The sequence below is a fragment of the Salmo trutta genome, chromosome 3, assembly GCF_901001165.1.
Source record: "Salmo trutta chromosome 3, fSalTru1.1, whole genome shotgun sequence".
Classification (NCBI taxonomy): domain Eukaryota; kingdom Metazoa; phylum Chordata; class Actinopteri; order Salmoniformes; family Salmonidae; genus Salmo; species Salmo trutta.
The window spans coordinates 55,255,519-55,279,548 of NC_042959.1; the positions used below are offsets into that span (position 1 = coordinate 55,255,519).

General features: G+C 42.0%; 2 protein-coding genes across 6 annotated transcripts in view; one reads left to right on the plus strand and one right to left on the minus strand.

Moving 5' to 3' along the window:
• The first annotated feature begins 42 nt into the window (after positions 1 to 42).
• Positions 43 to 2,049, plus strand: pkdc (protein kinase-like domain containing). 3 transcript variants are annotated; one of them, XM_029740813.1, is made up of 2 exons: positions 43 to 146; positions 442 to 2,049. In XM_029740813.1, exon 2 carries the CDS (start codon positions 450 to 452, stop codon positions 1,407 to 1,409), a length of 960 nt encoding a protein of 319 aa, XP_029596673.1. In that variant the 5' UTR covers positions 43 to 146; positions 442 to 449; the 3' UTR covers positions 1,410 to 2,049. The 3 variants fall into 3 exon arrangements, with proteins under 3 accessions (XP_029596673.1, XP_029596690.1, XP_029596680.1); XM_029740830.1 differs by having other exon boundaries at positions 70 to 209; XM_029740820.1 differs by lacking the exon at positions 43 to 146 and adding an exon at positions 157 to 270.
• A 2,106-nt stretch (positions 2,050 to 4,155) lies between these two features.
• LOC115179378 (ribosome biogenesis protein BMS1 homolog) overlaps positions 4,156 to 24,030 on the minus strand; it is a 40,457-nt gene continuing 20,582 nt past the window's right edge. For all 3 annotated transcript variants that reach the window (XM_029740846.1, XM_029740854.1, XM_029740862.1), the window contains 7 exons: positions 20,045 to 20,225; positions 19,589 to 19,647; positions 11,499 to 11,621; positions 9,652 to 9,799; positions 7,309 to 7,484; positions 5,715 to 5,876; positions 4,156 to 4,935 (listed from right to left, as the gene is read on the minus strand). In XM_029740846.1, coding sequence (XP_029596706.1) covers positions 4,708 to 4,935; positions 5,715 to 5,876; positions 7,309 to 7,484; positions 9,652 to 9,799; positions 11,499 to 11,621; positions 19,589 to 19,647; positions 20,045 to 20,225 — 1,077 coding nt within the window. In that variant the 3' untranslated portion in view covers positions 4,156 to 4,707. The remainder of the gene's footprint in view (positions 4,936 to 5,714; positions 5,877 to 7,308; positions 7,485 to 9,651; positions 9,800 to 11,498; positions 11,622 to 19,588; positions 19,648 to 20,044; positions 20,226 to 24,030) is intronic.

Sequence of the window (24,030 nt, forward strand, 5' to 3'; positions counted from 1 at the left end):
CTCCAACGATGACGAGAGATTTTACCCTCCAATCCAGTTGGTGGCAGTATTGCGCCATTGATCGATGTAAATCTTCAGTCCACATTGAAGGGTATTCATGATCGAAGCGTAATACAAAACAACTCGACGTGCAACACATGTCCATCGTGAGTTTTACGCACATTGGCGTTGTTAACTAATGTTTTGACTGTGTCCTTCGTGAGATGGCGGTGTGTGGATTTGAAAGATTGTCCTTAATTAAATAGTTTGTCGAAGTTCAATTTCCTCCATGTGTGTGAAACGCATAGACTTGCATTTCCTATTCAATCAAACTGTGTGCATGCTTACTTTGTTGTTCCTTCAGTCAACACTTTTCTACCTAAATGTATCAGTCTTGTGAAAAGCTGTAGTTTTGACAGATTTTGACATAACCTAATCTGTTATTTTTCGGTCTGGTGAAAGACTTCAGGATGAAACAAGAATATCAGGACCTTATTCTGCAGGAGTGTGGTGCAAAGGCTCTGCGAGTTGGTGACAAAATCCAGACGCTGTGGAGCGGCTATGGCCAGATTGCCAGGGTCCATTTAGATGGCTGTGACCGCCCCTCTGTCGTTGTCAAACATGTCATGTTCCCAAAGGAGGCCGAGCACCCTGGAGGCTGGAACACAGACCTGTCTCACATGCGCAAGGTGAGGTCCTACCAAGTGGAGACGCACTGGTACCAGAACTACTCCACCAATGATGGCTGTCGAATGCCAGCCTGTCTGGCTGCTTGTTCATACGGGGACGAACAGCTGATAGTTCTGGAGGACCTGGATGTGGTGGGCTTCGACCAGAGAAGAACCAGCGTTAGGGATGCAGAGATGAGGGCCTGCCTCAGCTGGCTGGCCCACTTCCATGGCCTCTTCCTGGGGGTGGTGCCAGAGGGGCTGTGGCCCATAGGTACCTATTGGCACCTGGAAACACGCCCTGACGAGCTGAATGCCATGGACGACGCCCAGCTCAAAGCAGCTGCCGGGGAGATTGACAGGATCCTCAATGATTGCCGCTTCAAGACCATTGTTCACGGAGATGCCAAACTAGCCAACTTCTGCTTCTCTGGGAGTGGGCAGGGTGTGGCGGCAGTGGACTTTCAGTATGTGGGCGGAGGCTGTGGGATGAAGGATGTTGTCTACCTCCTGGAGGAAATAGAGGAGAAACAGCTTGAAAAGAGGGTTCCCGGCCTGCTGGACTACTACTTCACAGAACTGAGGGCATCAGTGACCAAGCAGGTGGACTTTGCTGCCCTGGAGAAAGAGTGGAGGGAGATGTTTGCCTTTGCCTGGACAGACTTCCATCGCTTTCTCCTGGGATGGATGCCAGGACACCGGAAGATCAACAGATACACTAAGCAGCTGACTAAAGAGGTGCTGAGGAAACTGAAACGGTGACTTAAGCCGCTGCCATTTAGGCTCATCAATCACCTGCTGATTGGACTGGGTTTTATTAAGGGATGTAGATCAGAAAAACTGATTTGCTGTGTGTTGTTGGGAGGAGAGCAGAAGATTGATTTATTAGGCAGACTTTGAGCCCAATTATTGGTATACAATCAATGCACTGAAAAAGTTTTCCTTACAAGCTAGAATGTTTTAAATTACATTTTAACTTACTTTAGCGGTTGTCTGTGCGACTGGTTCTTCAGCTGCTCGAAATTTTAGACAATATCCACTGGAAAGTTGTTTACCCGACTATTTAGAGCACAGGTACTGAAGTTGACATTTCTATCACCCATATACACAAAACCATGTAAACACCCGTTAGTATGCATAACGTGCATGTACTTAAATCGGTTTAATAATACTTTCCTGTGGATATGTACAACAAAAAATGACCAGTTGACGGACCAACACCACAGACAATCGGCAGTTCAAATATAGTTTTATTCAACATTTGTGACAGACAAGGGACGTTTAGTTTTTTTTCTGTTAGTGTGTATGGCGTTGCCTACACAATTTAAGGAATTGCCACGTTTTGTGACTAAGCTCCAATTTAATATCTGCAGATAGACTAATAAAGCACTTTTGATTCCCACCTTGCAGTGTTTTGGTTCTGCATAGCTTAAGATAATTTGACAACTTTTAACGATCTTTTCCATTGTATCCATATTATTTACCACAAAGAATGACCCATTCACTATGCTTTCTCTATGGGGACAAGTTAACGAAAACAGACAACCAAAATGTAGTACCACAGTGCATCAAGTGTGAAGTGTATTTCTCTTTCCTTTATCTGCACGGATGTAAAATAGGTGCTGGATAGTTGAAGGCAACTCAATGATAGCGACCCACAATAGTACTTTCATCTATTTGGAATTTTCACATCATAGCAGATGTGTTGGAGTCAGATCCAGCCAAAATAACTATAGTTAGCGACATATAGTAATCAGCTGATCCCCTAAAAACGCCACCTAGATACAGCTACGACCAAAAGTGACTTTTCGTAGCAGGTTAGGAGAGGATTTTCCCTAACCCTTTTCCTGACCTTAACCTAATTCTCCTAACCTAGTAAGTTTAGGGAAAGGGTTAAGGTTAGTGAGAATGCTCTCCTAACCTGCATCGAAAAGGCGTGTTTTTAGGGAGTCCCCAAGTGTATCCTACTGCAGAACAGTTTTGACATCTGCCACACCCCCTTTGGATCAGCTGTTGTAGAGCGCAATAGTAATGGCGTCTTTTTGTAGGCACTAACTCCGGCATGGCTCGTTGGCCAAAGCCTATGGGGAAATTAGTTTTTTTTTTAGATAAACTGTGAAAAAGTCTATGGTAAACACAAGCTTCGATTTTACACGTTTTATTCTATGAGATCATGTTCATCCGCTAACGTCACTTTTTGAACTTTGAAGCATTCATGTAATCGCAACAAGCACAAAAGGCATTCATAAAGGTCATTTTAACTGACTATCTCAGAACAAAAACGTATAAAATCTCCTTAGCCTGTGTTAATCTATATTCGAGTGACCACTAACAATGAAAATACATGTTCTCAAAGATGGAAGGCAGGTGGGAGGAGGCGAGATCAGGTGGGACCATTCTAGCCAATGAGAGGGCAGATGTGTGACAACAGGCCATAGAAAGAGGACTCATTTTTGTATCTGATATTAAAGAACCGCAGGTTGAGTCTTCATACCCATAAAACCTAGCGGTCAAACAAGGTTCCAATCTCGACTATGCATTTTTCCCCATAGGGGTTTTAGAAAATAATAAGGGCCGTGTTTCATGTAGGTTTATCCTGGAGTGACATTATTATAAACATGTACATTTCTCTAGTCTATGACAAGGTGGCTTTTATCAATGCATTCGCCTATATTTAACCGCTAGAAATTAAACGCTAATGTGGCCATCATAAAGAACTACAAATGCCACGATGATCTGAACGAGACTGCCGAATAGTGGCAAAGGTAAGAATCTCTGGATTAACTAATGTTAGCTAAATTTAGTAATGAATAAATGTCTTTACAATTGACACTTCTGTGAGCTGTCTTGTGCAAGTTTTAAATTGACACAATACCTGTTAGCAAATGTGTCAGCTAGCGATGACGTGCAGGATCTTGCAGGGATTTGTAGTCTTGCATGATGTCTAATTAGCATTTTAGAATCAGAGTAAATAGAGCCGAATATATTGATAAATCACCTTGCATGATATCAAAACGTACGACCAGGTTAAGGCTACACGAAACACAACCCTTATTTTAAGTGTTTCTAAAATTCCGTATGGGAAAATTGAATGGTGGACAAATGATTACCATTACCTTGTTTGACCACTAGGGTATTATGACACCTCCGCTGTGGGGCTAGAGCATCTGACTGCATGGGCAGCGCCATAGTGGCCATCTCCATTTTAAAGTAGTACATTTTTCTTCATTGGCGGAATGCTCCCAACTCAGGTATCCCACCCAGTTGACTACTTTAAAAATGGTGGTAGTCCTCAATGGCAATGTCCATGCTAAAACGGGTTATATCCATGATGAGTTCGCTCTGACAGGCTCAACTTCAAAAGTTGCTGAAATGCCATGTGCTTCCACTTATCAGTGCATTTGTAACAACCTAGCCATTATGAAACTTCTACTCGATCAAAATATATTATAGAATTACACTTACTTTACTTTTATGCTCTTTTAGAGTTAAGGCACTCACAACATACTATTTTTGTAATATCTTTATTTTTTATTAAAACATCACAAGATTGAAGCTAGACGAGTGGTAGAGATATGACTAATATACAGTTCTTTCTGGTTCCTCTATGGAACCACTCGAAATGAGGTGTCAATAACTGGCGTTGAAAAACCACATTACACAACCAGGCTACAGAAGCTGAAGGATGTTCATCCATTCCTTGCATTTACACTCCTACCCCAGTACTGAAGACGCTCTGGGTGAAGATTCCCCTAGGTACAGAACTAGGATCAGCTTCCCCTCCCCCAATCCTTCCTTCATACTGGATGCAGACATAAAAATGGTATCCATGAATGAGTTTCTCTGACTAGGGAAGTAGACAAAAGGCTTAATTGCCAAAATTCCAAAGTATTACTTTAACCATCAGTGGGGAAAATTGACCCAAGATCAGCATCTAGGGGCAATTTCACCCTACTCCACTGCAGCCCAACAGATTATGCTTAAACAGAGGATTATTCCATTCCATTGGTAGGCCGAAAAGTTATTACACTGGTCTTTAAGAGTCATATCAATTTAAAAATCAGTCATCCTGCGGCGCCCCTTTCAGACTGGACCTCTGACTCCTCTTCTCCTTCTGGCCCATCATACGGTAAAGCTTCTTCTTCGCCTCTTTCTGCCTCTTGAGCTTGTCCTCCTCCGCCTTGTCCCGCTGCCGCAGGAAGTCCTTGTGCTTAGCGTGCTGCGCCACGTGCGCTTTCTTGCTCTTGTAGTTGTGCACCGTGCTCAGTGCGTTGAGCAGCGCCGCCACCTGGTGAACAAGAGGGCACATGCTCAGATTTCAAATGCAGTGTCGTGTGTGTGTGTGTGTGTGTGTGTGTGTGTGTGTGTGTGTCAGAGGCAGTCATTGAAGCCACAAATGTTCAAGGCTGATTGCGGTACTGCAGGCATTGTTGGCAGAAAACAGAACCCTCCATCATAGTGAATGAAAAAATGTCAGTCTTCATCTTACTGTAAAAAAAAATAATTCTAAGACAATCATGGTACCAATAATTACTTCAATACACCAGTTGTATGTCCTTGAAACTATTTTAAAATATCACACAGAAGTTAAGGATAATTAGTTGCTAATGGCAGCCTGCAGTACCTGGGTCATCCTTCAACTGGAGTTACTCAATGAGGGAGCAGCACTGAGCCTGTAACGTCACCTAACTGACTTACATTTGGCGTCAATGTGCTATGGAGTCTTCACATAGGAATGAATGGCGTCCCGTGATCACTGGCTTTGTCCATTCAAATATACAGTTATTGGTGTGTGTGCGTGCCCACCACATTATGGGGAGGCGACAGTATGTAGGTTTTTGTTACAGCCCAGCTTTTACACAGATTTAGACCACCATTTCATGAATCAAATGTGTTAGTGCTGGGCTAGAACAAAATTCTGCAACTCGGCCAGTCCGGTTTCTGATAAAATAAGGTGATTTGTTTTTCGCTTTCACAGCATATTAGTACATCAGAGATAAAGAGAATGAGTAAATCTGACAAACATCATGGGATTTTTCATTATCGTTTCCGTAAGGAGACCCATACCTTCCTCTCGTGGGGCTCCCGTATGACAGCGGGCCTCTGAAGGTCCTTGGGTGTCTTGCCCTTGGGCTGGTCCTGTTTTGGCTTGCTCTTGAAGGGCAACGCCTTCTGCAGCTGCCTGGGGATGTGCAGCTTGTTGAAGTGGCGCTGCGCTCGCACAACCGGCTGCCAATGGGGGGAGAAAGGGTCAAGGGTTAGGTCAAAGGTTCAGAATCCAAATCAGGCCAGTAGTCTGGCTTCAGCAGATACCTTTTCATACTACAGACACTGTGACATTGGAGCTGAGGACAGATGTCAAATGGTGCCAGAGAAGATGGAGCGTAAACGCCACCAACAGCACGGGTGGTGAAATTAGATTTAGAAAAACTTTACTGTCCACGCAATGTGGAAAGTTGCCTTCGGTTTCACATTCGTAAAACAGACATTAAATGCTGGGCGCTAGTTAAAAGAGATGTTTATTCTAATGGGCGAGTGAGAAATAAACTTGTAATATTGGTCACCATGGATGTCACAGTGACATGCCTTGGGATGCACGATGACAAGCCTGTGCCGAATGACCGGTGTTGTATCGAGGTGCCTGCCAACCAGAGGTGCCTCCTACTGGGCAGCTGTATCACAGTGTTGCTGGTGTTAGCTAACGTAGCCAAATGTTTTGCTCCAAGTTTTTTTTTATTCCAAGTAGGATAGCAGCCTTTATGAGAAATAACTTATATTGGTAACCACCTGGATGTCACCGCGTGATAGTCTAGTGGGGAGAGCACGCAGGGCAAGCAGGTGTTTCACAACACCAGGACAGTGTCCTTCGCCCCCGCCTACCGAGCACAGCTTTCCCATAGATCCTTTAACCTTACAGCGAGGGAAGTAGTCAGCTAGCTAGCGTAGCCAATATATCAAGGTGGAAGCTAACGCACGAGCAACAGTGGTTGCTTGGTTGTACATTTTCGGTGAAAAATCACTACAAGTAGGAAATTAACATCGGCCACGATACGTAGTGGCTCAGATGATATGCGTGCGGCGCACTAACGTCCTGGACCAGAGCTAATGTGCAGACTGATGTGTGTGCAGTGCACTAACATCCTGGACCAGAGCTAGTGATATAGTATAGCTCTGGTCCAGGGTGTTAATGCACTGCGCACATGCCATCTGAGATGCAAAAACACCATCAGACGCACGCACATGACTTTTGCAGACCCGGCGCCTTCAGTGCCCAGCTGGATGCTTCTCGAATTGGCAGGAAGTAGGAAATGTACCCATAAATGAATCTGTGTGGTATGTTTTGCTATGCGCCATTTTTACTTACGAAATGGCTTACATTATTCACCCCAAATACCTAATAAAAACGCCCCTTTTGTGAACAATAAATGGTGGATAGTCTAACTGCCTCCATATTTAATAAATTGAGCTTCATCAAAAGATCAGGTCACACTATTTGGATAGTCCCCTATCGATCATCTACAGATGGTCAAACTATCTGTTGATATGCAACTGCTTGCTAGGGTTACGGTTAGGTTAAGAATTAGGGTCATGTTTGAGAGCAGCAAAACAGTGAGCGGACATTCCTTTATGTATTCTGGCTGCCACCTCGGTCTGGCCTTACCTTGTACAGTGAGTCTGTGTTGGGCTTGTTGCGGACCCCCAGGTCGTGTTTCAGCTGGCCCACCGTCCTCATGCCCGACCAACTGTCCTTCTGGCCCGCTGGCATCAGCAGGGAGGTCACGGGGTTGTAGAGCTGAGGGACTGACACCGGGTACCAGGAGCGCAGGAACACAATGTCTACACACATGAACAAGGGTAATTAATAACATTAGGCTGACCCCAATTATTTGACTGGTCGATTTTTTGTTGTTGTCGAACAGTAGCAAATATAGATATTTCTCAGTGAACTAATCCATTGGAGGCCGAGACTAATCATTGTCAGAGTGAACACTGTTTTCAGAACGCACAACCTTTGCTACACTTGAGAAACAAGTTTTGGTTTATTTCATTCCATTTATGAGTTTTGTCAATTTAGTCACTCTTTTGTTTGGAGCTCTCCTGTCAATGTTGAGTAAGGACACACACAAGTAGGCATATTGGCTACCTGGCCTGATCAAATGTTGACACATATAAATGTGCCCATTTGGGGATCTGATAGAATTTCTGATTGGCTTAACGCACCACCACCAATGAGCTGTGGAGCTTCTCAAAGTAATGTTTTGTTCACCTCAGTCTGTTTTTACATCCATTGAGAATGACAATTCCTGTGCAGAGCTCACTGGCGCAGGAAACTCTGGTCGTGTCTACACTTGACACGTACATGTGACTTCTGCTATCAGAATACAAAAGACCACATTGAAAAGACTGGTCTAGATGCACAAAAGTTGCTTTGTGGTCCCATTGTGTTCAGATCAAACTGACCACTTCAGAAGGTGGTCAGTCTGCGGATTTCTCCTCAGTCTGGACGCAATCAGGCAACGGAAAGCGTATACAGTGGGTACAGTCTCAAGAATACTTCTGTTCTGGGACCGAGGCACCTTTTCATTATAACGTTGGCGTTATGCTAACCCGTTTGCAATCCCTTTAGCGTTACTTGCTAGCTAGAGGTTAGCTGGCTACTTAGCAACAGTAGTTATCTACTGCCATCAGTTGTGGTGCTACCATATTTTGCCGATTCCACCGTTTGTAGAATGCATACGGGCATTTGAATATAGCGCGGGAATAGGGAATCCGGACACGTTTTAAATGTAGGCGTAGATGCACACGTACGGAATTCCGTTAACAGAACTCTGATCAGAATACGTCAACATCACAACGTCATTTAGCAACAAATCAACCTGCCTCTAGCAACTTACCCTGAAAATTAGTTGGCAACATTGGGCCGGACCTAAGTTAATACAATGCTTCAAGTTCGTTGCAGAAAGGCCACGCGTAGCCAATGTGATTTATAGGATATTTATTTTTAATCAGGATATTTTCTACCTGCAGGCTGCAAGGTTTTTATTTGTTAGCCTCATAGGCTATTTTTACATAATTGGCAATGGCAGAAGTTACTTTTTAGGTTCATCATTTTCATTTGGATAGAATTTTGATTAACCACATGACAATGATTTAGAGATACAAAGACATTATTATAAATAAAATGAAACTGTTCCACGAAAATGTACAAACGAAAAACATAACTGGCATGCAGATCAGTAGAAATGGTAAGATACATTTGCATTCCACATGAGAAAGTTTGCTAACTCCTCCTACAGCTTATTACCGGAAACTTCAGATGAGTAACAGCAGAATCTATAAAAGCCAGTAGGAGCGGGAGGAGGATGGTCAGGACAGGTTAAGGTTTTTTTCTTCTGGTTATCTTGATCTCTGGCTCCCTCAGTCATGTGTCTTATTTTAAAGCATCAGACAAGCTCAATGCATATATAGTTGATTTTATTAAAAGCACATAGGGTGTGTCTATATATGGAAAAATACACGGTTTCAAATTTTGACCAGTCGATTGGTGAAAAGAACAGACGACTTTCGGTCTACCAATATTTTTTTTTAGTCGGGGACAGCCCTAAATAACATATACCAGGAGCACAGGTAACCAATATCTACAAACACACAATTAAATATCTACACAAGAGTAATGAACAACATGTACCAGGAGCACAGGGACACAATGTGTAAACACCCCCAGAAGTACTAGCTAGGAATATAAAGGCAGTATTCCTTGCAAATTACTGTTACGTCCATAGAAGTTTCCATGAAATGTGCAACCAAAACAGTAGGAGCAATCTGCTGCAGGCAATACATTAATTTGTCAAATTGTGTAAATCCTACTACTCCTGGAATTTTCACCATATTACTTTCTCCTATCCAAGCCTTCAGATATCCACAAGCACATAGAGGGTAGGGTGAGGGGGCTAAGGGTTGTTTTTGGGACTATGAAATGCTCTAGACTGTGCCAGTTGCTCACCACTCATCAGCAGCCTGTCTTCAAACGTGGCTCTGTAGGCTCCAGCCGGCGTTGACAGGGCCTTCTTAATTTGACCTCTGACCCCACTGACAGTTCGGATGGAAGCCCCTTCGAATTTCGCCACCTCCAGCACGGTGTTGAACATCCCCTGGGAACAAAACAGGTGTAAAGCTCATGTTTTTCTTAATTTTTTGGGGTGGACCTGAGTCTCATTCATACTCAAGAGTAGTAGGGCTGATCTGACTTTATATTCACACAACTAATAAGGACATATACATAAGGTTTACATACCAAATTTCATGGCCCCATGTTCATCGGTTCAGTTATCACACCAGGGCTATAAGGGCCATCTAGTGGTGTAGTGTGGTCGACTTTGAATGCAGCAACTAATCATTCTCAAATTCATTAGAGGCTAATTCATTAGATAGTTTTCATGATGTTGTCAGCTAACCCATGTGCACGCATCAATGGGGCAGAAGCCTGAGTTGTGATTCTGGATGGCCAGATAGCTACCACAATGTCAAGAAACTGCCATGTGGGGAATCGTAAGTGACTCGTTTCAGCTAGTTTAATCTTGTTATTGATACCCTGTCTTGTTTTGAGGTGTTTGGACTGATTTCAAGTCAATACTAATATGGCTAAAATTGACTAGCTAGCTAACCAACAACTATAACAATGTTTTTGAGAGACTAAACATTGGAGAAGAAATATAGTTTACATGTTGTCGACAATCTAATCCAACCCAGTCTGTTTTGCCCCATAGCAGTGCATGTGTCAGTTTTGGTGCTAAACAACCAACCCGTCTATATACCAAATCTGGAGTCAATCTGATTTATGGTTCATAAGAAGATTTGTAAAGTATTTTTAGCATTAGCATATGTGCTAACGTGTGTTTATTGGTACAGTGCAGCCATATGAATGCAGCAACAAAAATTCTAACCCATTGAAGACTGATGTAATGAGTCGAAATACAAAATCTGGAGTGAATCTGATGCATGGTTCATGAGGAGAAGATGATTGCAGGGGATTAAGTATTAGCGTTACATATGCAAATAATAAGTAAATAGCTTCCTTGTTTTTTGAGATATCAATACCAAATACAGTGTGTTTAATCTTAGGGAAGTCCATGATAGCGATTACAAGTTTCAAGTTGATAGCCCACTGCGGAGTGGATTTACAGTGGTTAAAATGGACACGTAAAATGTCATTCATGAAAATAAAAAAAGTATTTTAGTATATTAGTGCTAATATGCATCTACTGGTATAGTGTGGCCATCTTTGAATGCATCAACATTATTTTCTCATTCTTTAGGGACTATTGTGATCGGTCCAAAGACCACATTTGGAGTGAATCTGATTTTAGTCCATTAAGATTTTTTCTGATTAAGCATAGTTAAAAAAGTTAATTGTTAAATGAGATCTTAAAAAAATAAGGAAACTAATTCCAAACATGGTTCATCATGGTAATGAACATAAAAGGTTTAAAGTATTTCCTAATTTATCAATAACCCAGCCATTTCTTAACCAATCCCTTAGCTTTTCTCAAACTAAGTTAAGAGATGTACTATGGGCATACATACATCGTTTGTTGTTATTTGGATTTAAGGTTTATGAGAATACGTTTTTCCAAAATGTCCAAGATGGAGGGAAATCTATCCCGACAGACCTTAATAATAATAATTATATATTAATACATTCATAAACCATTACTTACACACAGTTGGTCCATAGTGTTAGATTATTTCTGTTATCCTGTTCTACAACAAATTAACAAATGTCTACCACAAAAAGTAAATATATTGTCGCTGAACTACGGTATGTCAGTAGTGCTATGAGGTGCATCCTACCTTGATGAAGGATGTGTTCTTGTAGATCTTGTATGGGTAGCCAATCAGCTTGAGCTTTTTGACTATGGTCACAGATTTGTCCAGGTCAAGGACAACTCCTGTAGCTGCGATGCGGAAACTGGTCTGTAAGAGAGAATGGAAAACTTAAAGATCCTACTAGAAGTAACCCATACTGTGTACTGGTGCATTGTTGTAGGTTACTCTTGACAAATGCAAATGAGCCATCTTTGGTGTAACAGGTGTACGTACGTATTGTGCTAATAAATGAATACAAATATCCAGTTCACTATTTACCGGGTATTTACATAATATGGTAACATTTTAAAGAGGAGCTGAACTCAAAACAACTTCTCTGGTTGAAAAAGATATTGCATCGATATGAGTTGTAAACAATTGTACTAGATGCAAAATTGACTGAAGTGTAAGTGGTAGAAAGTCAATATTTTCCAAAACCGAGATTTCAGGCTGGCAGCACCCAAGTAATTATTGATTCGGAGCACAGCTACATGTGACCCGATCGTAGCGGCAGAATCAACCTACAACCCGCTCTTTTCTTTAGACAGCAGAGTTGACCAATTGAGGCATTAGCACACAGCGTCTCAGAATGAGACATGCAGTGCCTTTAGAAAGTATTCATACCCCTTGACTTATTAAAAAAAAAAAATTGTGTTACAGCCTGAACTCAAAATGGATTAAATATATTTATTTTCTACACACAATACCCTATAATGACAAAGTGAAAACATTTTTTGAAATTTCTGCAAATGCGATACAGAAATCTCTCATTTAGATAAGTATTCACATCCGAGTCAATACTTTGTAGAAGCACCTTTGGCAGCGATTACAGCTGTGAGTCTTTCTGGGTAAGCTTTCCACACATGGATAGTGCAACATTTGCCCATTATTCTTTTCAAAGTGCTGTCAAATTGGCTGTTGATCATTGCTAGACAACCATTTTCAGGTCTTGCAATAGATTCTAGTAGATTTAAGTCAAATATGTAACTCAGCCACTCAGGAACATTCCCAGTCTTCTTGGAAAGCAACTCCAGTATAGATTTTGACCTTGTGGTTTAGGTTATTGTCCTGCTGAAAGGTGAATTAATCTCCCAGTGTCTGGTGTAAAACAGACTGAACAAGGTTTTCTTGTAGGATTTTGCCTGTGCTTAGCTCTATTCAGTTAATTTTTTTATCCGGAAAAACTCCAGTCCTTAACAATGACAGGCATACAACACAGCATGATTCAGTCACCACCATGCTTGCAAAATGTGATGAATTGCTTTGCCACATTTTTTGCAGTATTACTTAAGTGCCAAGCTGCAAACAGGATGCATGTTTTGGAATATTTTGTTTTTCTTCTGTACAGGCTTCCTTTATTTTCACTCTGTCATTTAGTTTAGTAATGTGGAGTAACTACAATGTTGTTGATCCAGCCTCAGTTCTCATATCCCAACCATTACTCTTTCAAAATCACGATTGGGCTCATGATGAAATCCCTGAGCAGTTTCCTTCCTCTCCTGCAACCGAGTTAGGAGGACACCTGTATATTTGTAGTGACTGGGTGTATTGATACACCATCCAAATGATAATTAATAATTTCACCATACTCAAAGGGATATTTAGCATCTGCTTTTTGTACAGAGATTGGGTAGTCGTTCAAAAATCATGTTAACCCATGCAATTTATGAGATTTGTTACGCACGTTTCTACTCCTGAACTTATTTAGGCTTGTCATAAAAGGGTTTGAATACTTATTGACTCAAAACATTTCAGCTACAAAGATTCCACTTTGACATTATGGGGTATTGTGTGTAGATCAAATGACAAATCTAAATTTGATCAATTTTAAATTCAGGCTGTAACAACAAAATGTGGAAAAAGTAAAGGAGTGTGAATACTTTGAAGGCACTGTACATGTAAACAGGGCTGAAAAGTACCTGGTAGCAGGAATATATAAATACTTATGGTAATATACTAGTGGCAATATATACATGTAAACAAGAGTAATTGTAACCGGTAGCAGGATAAAATAGATAGATAAAAGGTAGTGGCAATCAATAATCAATGAACAGCGGGGAGGGGGGGGGTAGTTGTTCAGCCATTTAACAGTCTTATGGCCAGGATATAGAAGCTGTTAAGTCTGTTGGTCTGAGCCTTAATTCACCGATACTGTCTACCGGACGTGAGCATGGAGAACAGTCCATGTCTCGGGTGATTGGAGTCGTTTGCAATTTTTCAGGCCTTTCTCAGACACTGCCAGGCATGCATGTTCTTCCAGTGATGCGCTGGGCCTTTCGCACCACCCACTGTAGGGCCTTCCGGTCAAGGCCGGTGCAGTTGCCATACCAGAGTGATACAACCAGTCAGGATGCTCTCCATGGAACAGCTGTAAAAGGTAAGAATCTGAGGGGCCTTGCAAAATCATTTCTGCCTCCTGAGGGAGAAGAGGCAATGCTGTTCATTCTCCACTATTGTGCTGGTGTGAGAGGACCAAGTTAAGTCCTCAGTGATGTGGACACCGAGCTCTTGACCCTCTACTGCGGCTCCGTCAATGTGGATCTGCACCCACCCCTCCTTCCTGAAGTCCACGATCAGCCTCTTGGTCTTGCTGACGTTGACGGAGAGGTTCTTGTCCTGGTCCCACACGGACAGGTCTCTGACCACCTCCCTGTAGGCTGTCTCATCGCTTCATTGCAGAGGGGGGTGTTCAGTTCCAAGGTCCTGAGCTTGGAGGGCACTATGATGTTGAACGCTGAGCTGTAGTCAATGAACAGCGTCCTCACATAGTATGCATTCCTTTTTTCTAGGTGGGAGAGGGCAAAATGGAGTGCAATTGACATTGCGTTGTAAGTTGATCTGTTGTGGCACTATGCAAATTGTAATGCGTCCAGGGTGTCTGGGATGATTGAGTTAATGTGTGCAATGACCAGCCTTTCAAAGTACTTCATTACTACAGATGTGAGTGCTACAGGGCGGTAGTCATTGTGGTAGGATGCCTTAGAGTTTTTGGGAACAGGAATGATGGCAGTTGGTTTGAAACATGTGGGGATTACTGACTGGGACAAAGAGAGAATGAAAATGTTAGTGAAGACGCCTGCTAGCTGGTCTGCGCATGCCCTGAGGACATGCCCCGGAATACTGTCTGGCCCAGGGCCTTAAGAGTGTTGACCCGTTTAAAAACCTTACGTCAGCCCGAGAGAGAGATCACCCAGTCCTCTGGATTAGTGTGGGCTCTGTGTTGTTTTTGTTGAAGCCTGTATAAAATGCATTGAGTTTGTCTTGTAGAAAGACATCGTTGGATAGATCACGGCTAGGGCTTCCTTTGTAGTCTGTAATGTACTGTAGCCCCTGTCACATGTATTGGAGCTGGTATAATGGATTCCACCCTGTTCCCGATATTGTCCTTTTGCCAAGTTGATGGCTCTGCGGAGGTCGTAGCAGGACTACTTGTACGCGTTTGTGTCCTCAGCTGTAGCTTCGGGGTTGACTGCTGTTGTGCATCCAAGTCAGGGATGTTAACCCTCTACCCGTATATGGGTCATAAAATGTTAGATTTGGACACCGATAAGACTTAATTGTAACACAGTGGCTGTACAGTAATATGCTATACATGACGTCAGAGTTCAGGGTCTCCGCTTTAGGGGATTCACCTGACAGATGTTCAAAACTTGAGCACCACCTGAAACAAGATGCCCCTATCCCTGCAGCTAACTGGGCTACTTTTGCACACAAAATAATTGTCTGAGTGAGGATACTGTAAATGAAGGGGACTCTATCTGTTCTAAAAGACATTGAGGGTTATAATAAATACCACACTGATGTCATACAAGCCAATCACACTCCCGTGAGTCCAAATGTGCACTTCACATTCCCATATTATAAAACTCATATAATTTACATTACAAACGTCAATGATCGCCATCTTTGATGTACAGTTACAAGAATGACAAGGCATCAATACCATGAGTTGTTTGGAACAGAATGAGCCTGTTTGTCATATTGTGAAGAAAATTTGTCGCGGAACACGCACCCAACTCCATTATACTCACCAAAATGACTGCTTCTCTGAAGTGCCTTGTGAAAGCCTAAAACTGAGATCGTATCTTAGCCAGTCATGTTGGCAAGAGAAGAAGCTTTCAAATGATGCCCAGCAGACTCAGATTGGGATTTATAAAATGGACCATTTTTGGACTGCGTAAACAGTAATTGTGTGATGGTTAGGATCCAAGGCTGTGTTCCAAACAAAAAACTACAAGTGTGCTTACTTCACTTCCTCAACAGCACAGCTAGGAGAGCTCAAAAAAGCACCTAATAGTTTAACCTGTTTGGGATAGGGGGCAGTATTTTCACGGCCGGATAAAAAACGTACCCGATTTAATCTGGTTACTACTCCTGCCCAGTAACTAGAATATGCATATAATTAGTAGATTTGGATAGAAAACATTCTAAAGTTTCTAAAACTGTTTGAATGGTGTCTGAGTATAACAGAACTCATATGGCAGGCCAAAACCTGAGAAGATTCTATACGGGAAGTGCCCTGTCTGACCATTTCTTGTCCTTCTTTAGCCTCTTTATCGAAAACACAGCCTCTGTGCTGTAACGTGACATTTTCTAAGGCTTTCATTGGCTCTAGGAAGGCGTCAGAACGTGGAATGATAGCTCTGCAGTCTCTGGGTGAAAAACAGCAGGGGTTTTGGAGAGTGGTCCTTCTGAGGACAATGACACTGGCGCGTGCATGCATGTGACGACTCCATGTTTTTCTTTCTCTCTTTGAACGAATACGTCATCGCCCGGTTGGAATATTATCGCTATTTTACGAGAAAAATAGCATAAAAATTGATTTTAAACAGCGTTTGACATGCTTCGAAGTACGGTAATGGAATATTGACATTTTTTTGTCACGAAACGCGCCGGCGCGTCACCCTTCGGATAGTTACCTGAACGCACGAACAAAACGGAGCTATTTGGATATAACTATGGATTATTTCGAACCAAAACAATATTTGTTGTTGAAGTAGAAGTCTTGAGTGCATTCTGACGAAGAACAAAGGTAATCCAATTTTTCTTATAGTAAATCTGAGTTTGGTGAGGGCCAAACTTGGTGGGTGTCAAAATAGCTAGCCGTGATATCTACTCAGAATATTGCAAAATGTGCTTTCACCGAAAAGCTATTTTAAAATCGGACACCGCGATTGCATAAAGGAGTTCTGTATCTATAATTCTTAAAATAATTGTTTTTTGTCAGCGATTATCGTGAGTAATTTAGTAAATTCACCGGAGGTTTTCGGTGGGTATGCTAGTTCTGAACAAAACATGCTAATGTAAAAAGCTGGTTTTTGATATAAATATGAACTTGATTGAACAAAACAGGCATGTATTGTATAACATAATGTCCTAGGAGTGTCATCTGATGAAGATCATCAAAGGTTAGTGCTGCATTTAGCTGTGGTTTTGGTTTTTGTGACATATATGCTAGCTTGAAAAATGGGTGTGTGATTATTTCTGGCTGGGTCCTCTCCTGACATAATCTAATGTTTTGCTTTCGCTGTAAAGCCTTTTTGAAATCGGACAATGTGGTTAGATAAAGGAGAGTTATCTTTCAAATGGTGTAAAATAGTCATATGTTTGAGAAATTGAAATTATAGCATTAAGGTTTTTCGTATTTCGCGCCAGGCGCTACCATTGAATATTGGCGAGGCGTTCCGCTAAGGCTATTTCCTTGAGTAATGAAAGTGCATTGAAATTACTTAGGAACTGTGCACACTTTGGAGAGGTGTGTAGACACTTGGAGACACCAGTTACACCTCTCACTCAAACCCTCGTCATTGTTTTGACTAACAGTGCATTCAGAAAGTATTCAGACCCATTGACTTTTTCCAAATTTTGTTACATTACAGCCTCATTCTAAAATGGATTAAACAAAACATTACTCAATCTACATACAATAACCCATAATGACAAAGTGAACAGGTTATCGGAAATGTTTGCAAATGTATAAAAAAAAAACATCAATACCTTATTTACACAAGTATTCAGACCGTTTGCTATGAGACTCGAAATTGAGTTCAGGTGCATCCTGTTTCCATTGATCATCCTTGAGATGTTTCTCCAACTTGATAAGAGTCTACCTGTGGTAAATTCAATTGATTGGACATGATTTGGAAAGGCACACACCTGTCTATATAAGGTCCCACAGTTGACAGTGCATGTCAGAGCAAAAACCAAGCCATGAGGTTGACGGAATGGTCCATAGAGCCCAAAGACAGGATTGTGTCGAGGCACAGATCTGGAGAAGAGTACCAAAAAACAGTGGCCTCCATCATTCTTAAATGGAAGAAGTTTGGAACCACCAAGACTCTTCCTAGAGCTGGCCACCTGGCCAAACTGATCAATCGGGGAGAAGGGCTTTGGTCAGGGAGGTGATGGTACCGGTGAACCTGATGGTTACTCTGACAGAGCTCCAGAGTTCCTCTGTGGTGATGGGAGAACCTTCCAGAAGGACAACCATCTCTGCAGCACTCCACCAATCAGGCCTCTACTTAGTAAAAGGCACATGACAGCCGCTTGGACTCTGACCATGAGAAACAAGATTCTCTGGTCTGATGAAAGCAACACTTTGGCCTGAATGCCAAGAGTCACGTCTGGAGGAAACCTGGCACCATCCCTAAGGTGAAGCATGGTGGTGGCAGCATCATGCTGTGGGGATGTTTTTCAGTGGCAGGGACTGGAAGACTAGTCAGGATTGAGGAAAAGATTAACAGAGCAAAGTACAGATTGATCCTTGATGAAAACCTGCTCAGGATGTCAGACTGGGGTGAAGGTTCACCTTCCAACAGGACAACGACCCTAAGCACACAGCCAAGACAATGCAGGAGTGGTTTCGGGACAAGTCTCTGAATATCCTTGAGTGGCCCAGCCAGAGCCTAGACTTGAACCCGATCGAACATCTCTGGAGAAACCTGAAAATAGCTGTGCAGCAACGCTCCACATCCAACCTGACAGAGCTTGAGAGGATCTGCAGAGAAGAATGGGAGAAACTCCCCAAATACAGGTGTTCCAAGCTTGTAGCGTCATTTCCAAGAAGACTTGAGGCTGTAATCGCTGCTAAAGGTGCTTTAACAAAGTACTGAGTAAAGAGTCTGAATACTTATGTAATTGTGTCATTTCATTTATTTTTTTAAATGTCTAAAATAACGTTTTTTTTTGTCATTATGGGGTATTGTGTGTAGACTGATGGGCATTTTACATAATAATATGTGGAAAAAGTCAAAGGGCCTGAATACTTTCCGAATGCACTGTATGTGGCTGATAAGAGTATTCATGGTCAATTTGGGTTATTATGTTACTGAATGCATGCCGAGTATTTTCAGATTTCATTATCAACAAATGCTGTAAAAAGTACAGTACATGTAAAATGAACATAGTATTGATGGGTTCTGACTTCTAAACTTGAAAATATGAAATATCCTTAACCGTATCACAAGGAGAGAGGGGAATGTAGAGCGTTTACATTCTGTCAGGATATGTTATTGTTAGCCATCAGGGATCCTATGGGAGAAGAGCCACGGTCTGGTACAAGTCAACATGTCAGCCGTGAGTTGGGGAGGAGTGAGGAATTTGGGCAGAGGTCAGGTTAGATGAAGTGAGGAAGAATCTTCTGGATAGCAACAGAGGTGTATTGGCTGTTCATATGTGTAAGGAGGGGCTCAGCATAGGAGAAAAAGTTATATACCAGTGCGGTGTGAATGTTATTTGTCTTATGCAGCTGTATGACCCAGTGGGTGAATAAACTTGGTTTGAGCTTTACTAAGTGTCCGTGAATTTCTTTACTCTGTTTATTTAGAACCTAACAGTATCAACAAAGTAATGTTTGGATTCAGTCTTGTGTCAGGTAACTGTTGTTCTCACCTTTTGGTCTAATAAATTCCACAATCTCCAACCTGTTCCCTTTCAATTTCTACCATGGTTATGCATCTTATATTTCTTCTATAAGAAACATTTCAATTTAGCCCTATACATATAGCCCAATTCCCACAAATGTAAAAGGATTACATGTAATTATTTCCTTTGTGGCCTGCCTCTGTGATTCTTACCTTAGTTCCTGCGACTGACTGCACAGCCAGGAAGCCAGTGCCCTGAGGTGTGATGGGACCTGGGAACACAGCAGAGAAGGACCGGGTTCACATTTTATTCATTATTTGACAATATTCTAACAGGTAAGTTGATTTAGGATCCATGTAATTCTGACCAGGGGGACATGTCATTTAGTAAGTTAACTGAAATAACTTAATATTTCTGACTTCATAGAGATGTAGTTCTATAGGCATGGTATAACCGGATCAACGCTGTCAACATTTTACAACTTGTCTTCTTTAAGGAACCAGGTAATTAAGAGCTATATCTGAATGTGCATCAAATTTAGCTGGTTAACATAGCGATCCTGCTATGTGATACAGCCCTCTGATGAATAGTTGCAATGGAGGAAAAAGGTGCCACCTGAATCAAATAACTAACAGATACTAAAACTACAGCCGCATTACTGCTCTCACCCCAGATGGTGGCACCACAGTGCATGTGCTGCGGTGTGTACTTGAGCAGGCGGTGGCGCCCGTTGTGGTCCTCGATGTGGTACAGGGGGATGGTCTGGAAGCGACGCCAGCCCAGGGACAGGATGAGAGGGTCGCGCGTTTTTAGGATACGGTTGTGCCACCGATGTTTCTTTAACCGCATCTGGGACAAGAGAAAGATCACCTTGAGGCACTTGGAAAAGTTCTATACTCATTATCAATTAGTCTCAATGACACTTTCAGGGTTTTGAGCAATAGTTTGTCATTTGTTTCGATCTTCATTTATATGGGACAGATGCAAATAAATAAAAAATATCAATCAAATAAATCAACAATGGGATGTGTTGCACCATATTGCTTTCTGACAAATTCTGAACATAGGAAAGTTCAGTATGCATGACGAAGCGTGGTTCTTGGCCCATTACTTAGGCCCAGTCTGTTAAGCAGCTTAGCTGACCCCCAAAAAAATCTGAGGGGATTTACATCTACTATTCAACAAACAAGACCTTCCATTACATTTAGTGCTCTCAAAAGGACTGAATCACCATTTAAAGTGTTGGGGTCAAGTCCATTCAAATTCAGAAGACAATTACTTAAGTCAAAAGAGTTGGAAACAAGGGATGTGTCCGAAATGCACCTTATTCTAGGGATGGGAATTTTAAATAATTTCTCGATTCAAATATCATGACATTTCTTCAAATATCCGAAGACAAAATACATGTACACTTTTTTTTTATTTTTTATAATTGTTTCAACTTGGGAACTAGCTTGCTGCACGACTTAGGTGCCGCTTGATTGCAGCAGTATGATGGGCAGGAGTCTGAGTTTTACATGGGAGGGAGAGAGTGGCTATACAGACTGGTGCTAGTTAGATAAACTTGTAGATTCCATAGGTCATCTATCATCCCATCTGGTAGTGCCTGTCTTGACTGCATCAAATCGATGTAAAGAAGCTAGCTGAGATGGTCACCGTGGTTTCAGAAAATATTCATACCCCTTGACATATCCCCCCAAACAATTCTGCCTGAATGTAGCCCAGGTGCATCCAAATTCCTTTGATCATACTTGAGATATCACTACAACTTGGAGTCCACCTGTGGCCAATTGAATTGTTTGGACATGATTTAGAATCACAGCTGTCTATATAAGTTCCTACAGTTGACAGTGCATGTCAGAGCAGAAACTATACCATGAAGTCCAAGGAACTCTCCGTAGAGCTCCGTGATAAACTCAGCAAAAAAAGAAATGTCCTCTCACTGTCAACTGCGTTTATTTTCAGCAAACTTAACGTGTAAATATTTGTATGAACATAACAAGATTCATAAACTGAACAAGTTCCACAGACATGTGACTAACAAATGGAATAATGTGTCCCTGAACAAAGGAGGGGGTCAAAAATCACAATTAACACTCAGTATCTGGTGTAGCCACCAGCTGCATTAAGTACAGCAGTGCATCTCCTCCTCATGGACTGCACCATATTTGCCAGTCCTTGCTGTGAGATGTTACCCTACTCTTCCACCAAGGCACCTGCAAGTTCCCGGACATTTCTGTGAGGAATGGCCCTAGCCCTCACCCTCTGATCCAACAGGTCCCAGACGTGCTTAATAGGATTGAGATCTGGGCTCTTCACTGGCCATGGCAGAACACTGACATTCCTGTCTTGCAGGAAATCACGCACAGAACGAGCAGTATGGCTGGTGGCATTGTCATGCTGGAGGGTCATGTCAGGATGGCATGAGGGAGGAGGATGTCTTCCCTGTAACGCACAGCGTTGAGATTGCCTGCAATGACAACAAGCTCAGTCCGATGATGCTGTGACACACCGCCCCAGACCAAGACAGACCCTCCACCTCCAAATCGATCCTGCTCCAGAGTACAGGCCTCGGTGTAATGCTCATTCCTTCGACAATAAATGCAAATCCGATCATCACCCCTGGTGAGACAAAACCACGACTCGTCAGTGAAGAGCACTTTTTGCCAGTCCTTTCTGGTCCAGCAACGATGGGTTTGTGCCCATAGGCGACGTTGTTGCCGGTGATGTCTGGTGAGGACCTGCCTTACAACAGGCCTACAAGCCCTCAGTCCAGCCTCTCTCAGCCTATTGCGGACAGTCTGAGCACTGGAGGGATTGTGCGTTCCTGGTGTAACTCGGGCAGTTGTTGTTGCCATCCTGTACCTGTCCCGCAGGTGTGATGTTCAGATGTACCGATCCTGTGCAGGTGTTATTACACGTGGGCTGACACTGCGAGGACGATCAGCTGTCCTTCCTGTAGCGCTGTCTTAGGCGTCTCACTGTACGGACATTGCAATTTATTGCCCTGGCCACATCTGCAGTTCTCATGCCTCCTTGCAGCATGCCTAAGGCACATTCACGCAGATGAGCAGGGACCCTGTGCATCTTTCTTGTGGTGTTTTTCAGAGTCAGTAGAAAGGCCTCTTTAGTGGCCTTAATTGCCTACCGTCTGTAAGCTGTTAGTGTCTTAACGACTGTTCCACAGGTGCATGTTTATTAATTGTTTATGGTTCATTGAACAAGCATGGGAAACAGTGTTTAAACCCTTTACAATAAAGACCTGTAAAGTTATTTGGATTTTTACAAATTATCTTTGAAAGACAGGGTCCTGAAAATGGGATGTTTCTTTTTTTGCTGTGTTTAGAAGTGTGATGAGGCATATACAGTGCCTACGGAAAGTATTCAGACCCTTTTTTCAAATGTTACGTTACAGCCTTATTCTAAATTCAAAAGGCAGTCGCACATCTGAGCAATCATTTTTGCAGGTGCATGGCAACAGTTGAAAAAGGAAACCGCACACTGCTCTTGATAGTATCACTGATCTTTAATAAGCTTACGTATCGGCCTTCATCAGAGCTTTTGTGAATTTCTTAAAATTAGCACCCTTATGTAGACCTAGCCACATCCATTCCACGCATCGAAAGGGGTTGGAGGCGAAGAAAAAACAAATAAGTGCTACCAAATATAATAATATGCATTTCATAAATATTCGAATAAAGTGTGTAATAAAGACGTATAAAACACGTCTGTAGAACCACAATTAGGACATAGCAAGTTTTCATTAATCATTGGGTACATCGTACGAAAAATCTTAAATAGGGACATAATTCATGTTCAAATTCACAACATACATAGGCATGTCATCATTAAGTCCTTTAGGAAATAATGTCTGGAGGGTGAAAATCCAAAAACATTATCTTTTACTCAGAGTATTATTAATATCGCCTCCCCTGTCTGATATCTTAACTTTCTCTATGCCACAAAATCTAAAAAAGGTAGAAATGTCATGTTTTAGGTCATTAAAATGTACTGTGACTGGATAATCCCTGTCGTTTCTCCTGATTGAACTTTTATGTTCACTAATTCTCTGAGAGAACGAGAGGTTTTACCGACATAGCAGAGCCCACATGGACAATTTAATAATGTAAATAACATGGGTGATGGAACACGTAATAATGTCATTTATTTGGAACCGTTTTCCTGTGTGTGGGTGGCAGAAATATTCACACTTCATCATATTGTTGCACTGTGCGCATCCTCTGCATTTATAGCTACCATTTGGAAGAGGGAGTAAAATACCTCTTTTACGTAACATGTGGAAAAAGTAAAGGGGTCTGAATACTTTCCGAAGGCACTATATCTGGAGAAAGGTATAAAACTGTTAAATGTGTTTAATGTTTCCAGGAGCACAGCGGCCTCCATCATTGGGAAATTGAAAAAAATATGGAAATACTCTGCTTAGAGCTGAACGTTCAACCAAACTGAGCAACCAGACAAGAAAGACCTTTGTCAGAGTGGTGACCAAGACCCTAATATAAAACTATAATTATTACAAGTTATTTTTCATTTTAGTCGACAAAAATGTGACGAGACGAGAATTCCATGTGAGACTAAAGGACATTTTAATTTGACGTGAAGCTCCTTTTCATGTTTTTTGTCCAAACAGAAGGAT

What these genes read in the sequence shown, in the direction of transcription:
- pkdc (XM_029740813.1), top strand. Translation starts at nt 450, where the DNA reads ATGAAACAAGAATATCAGGACCTTATTCTGCAGGAGTGTGGTGCAAAG.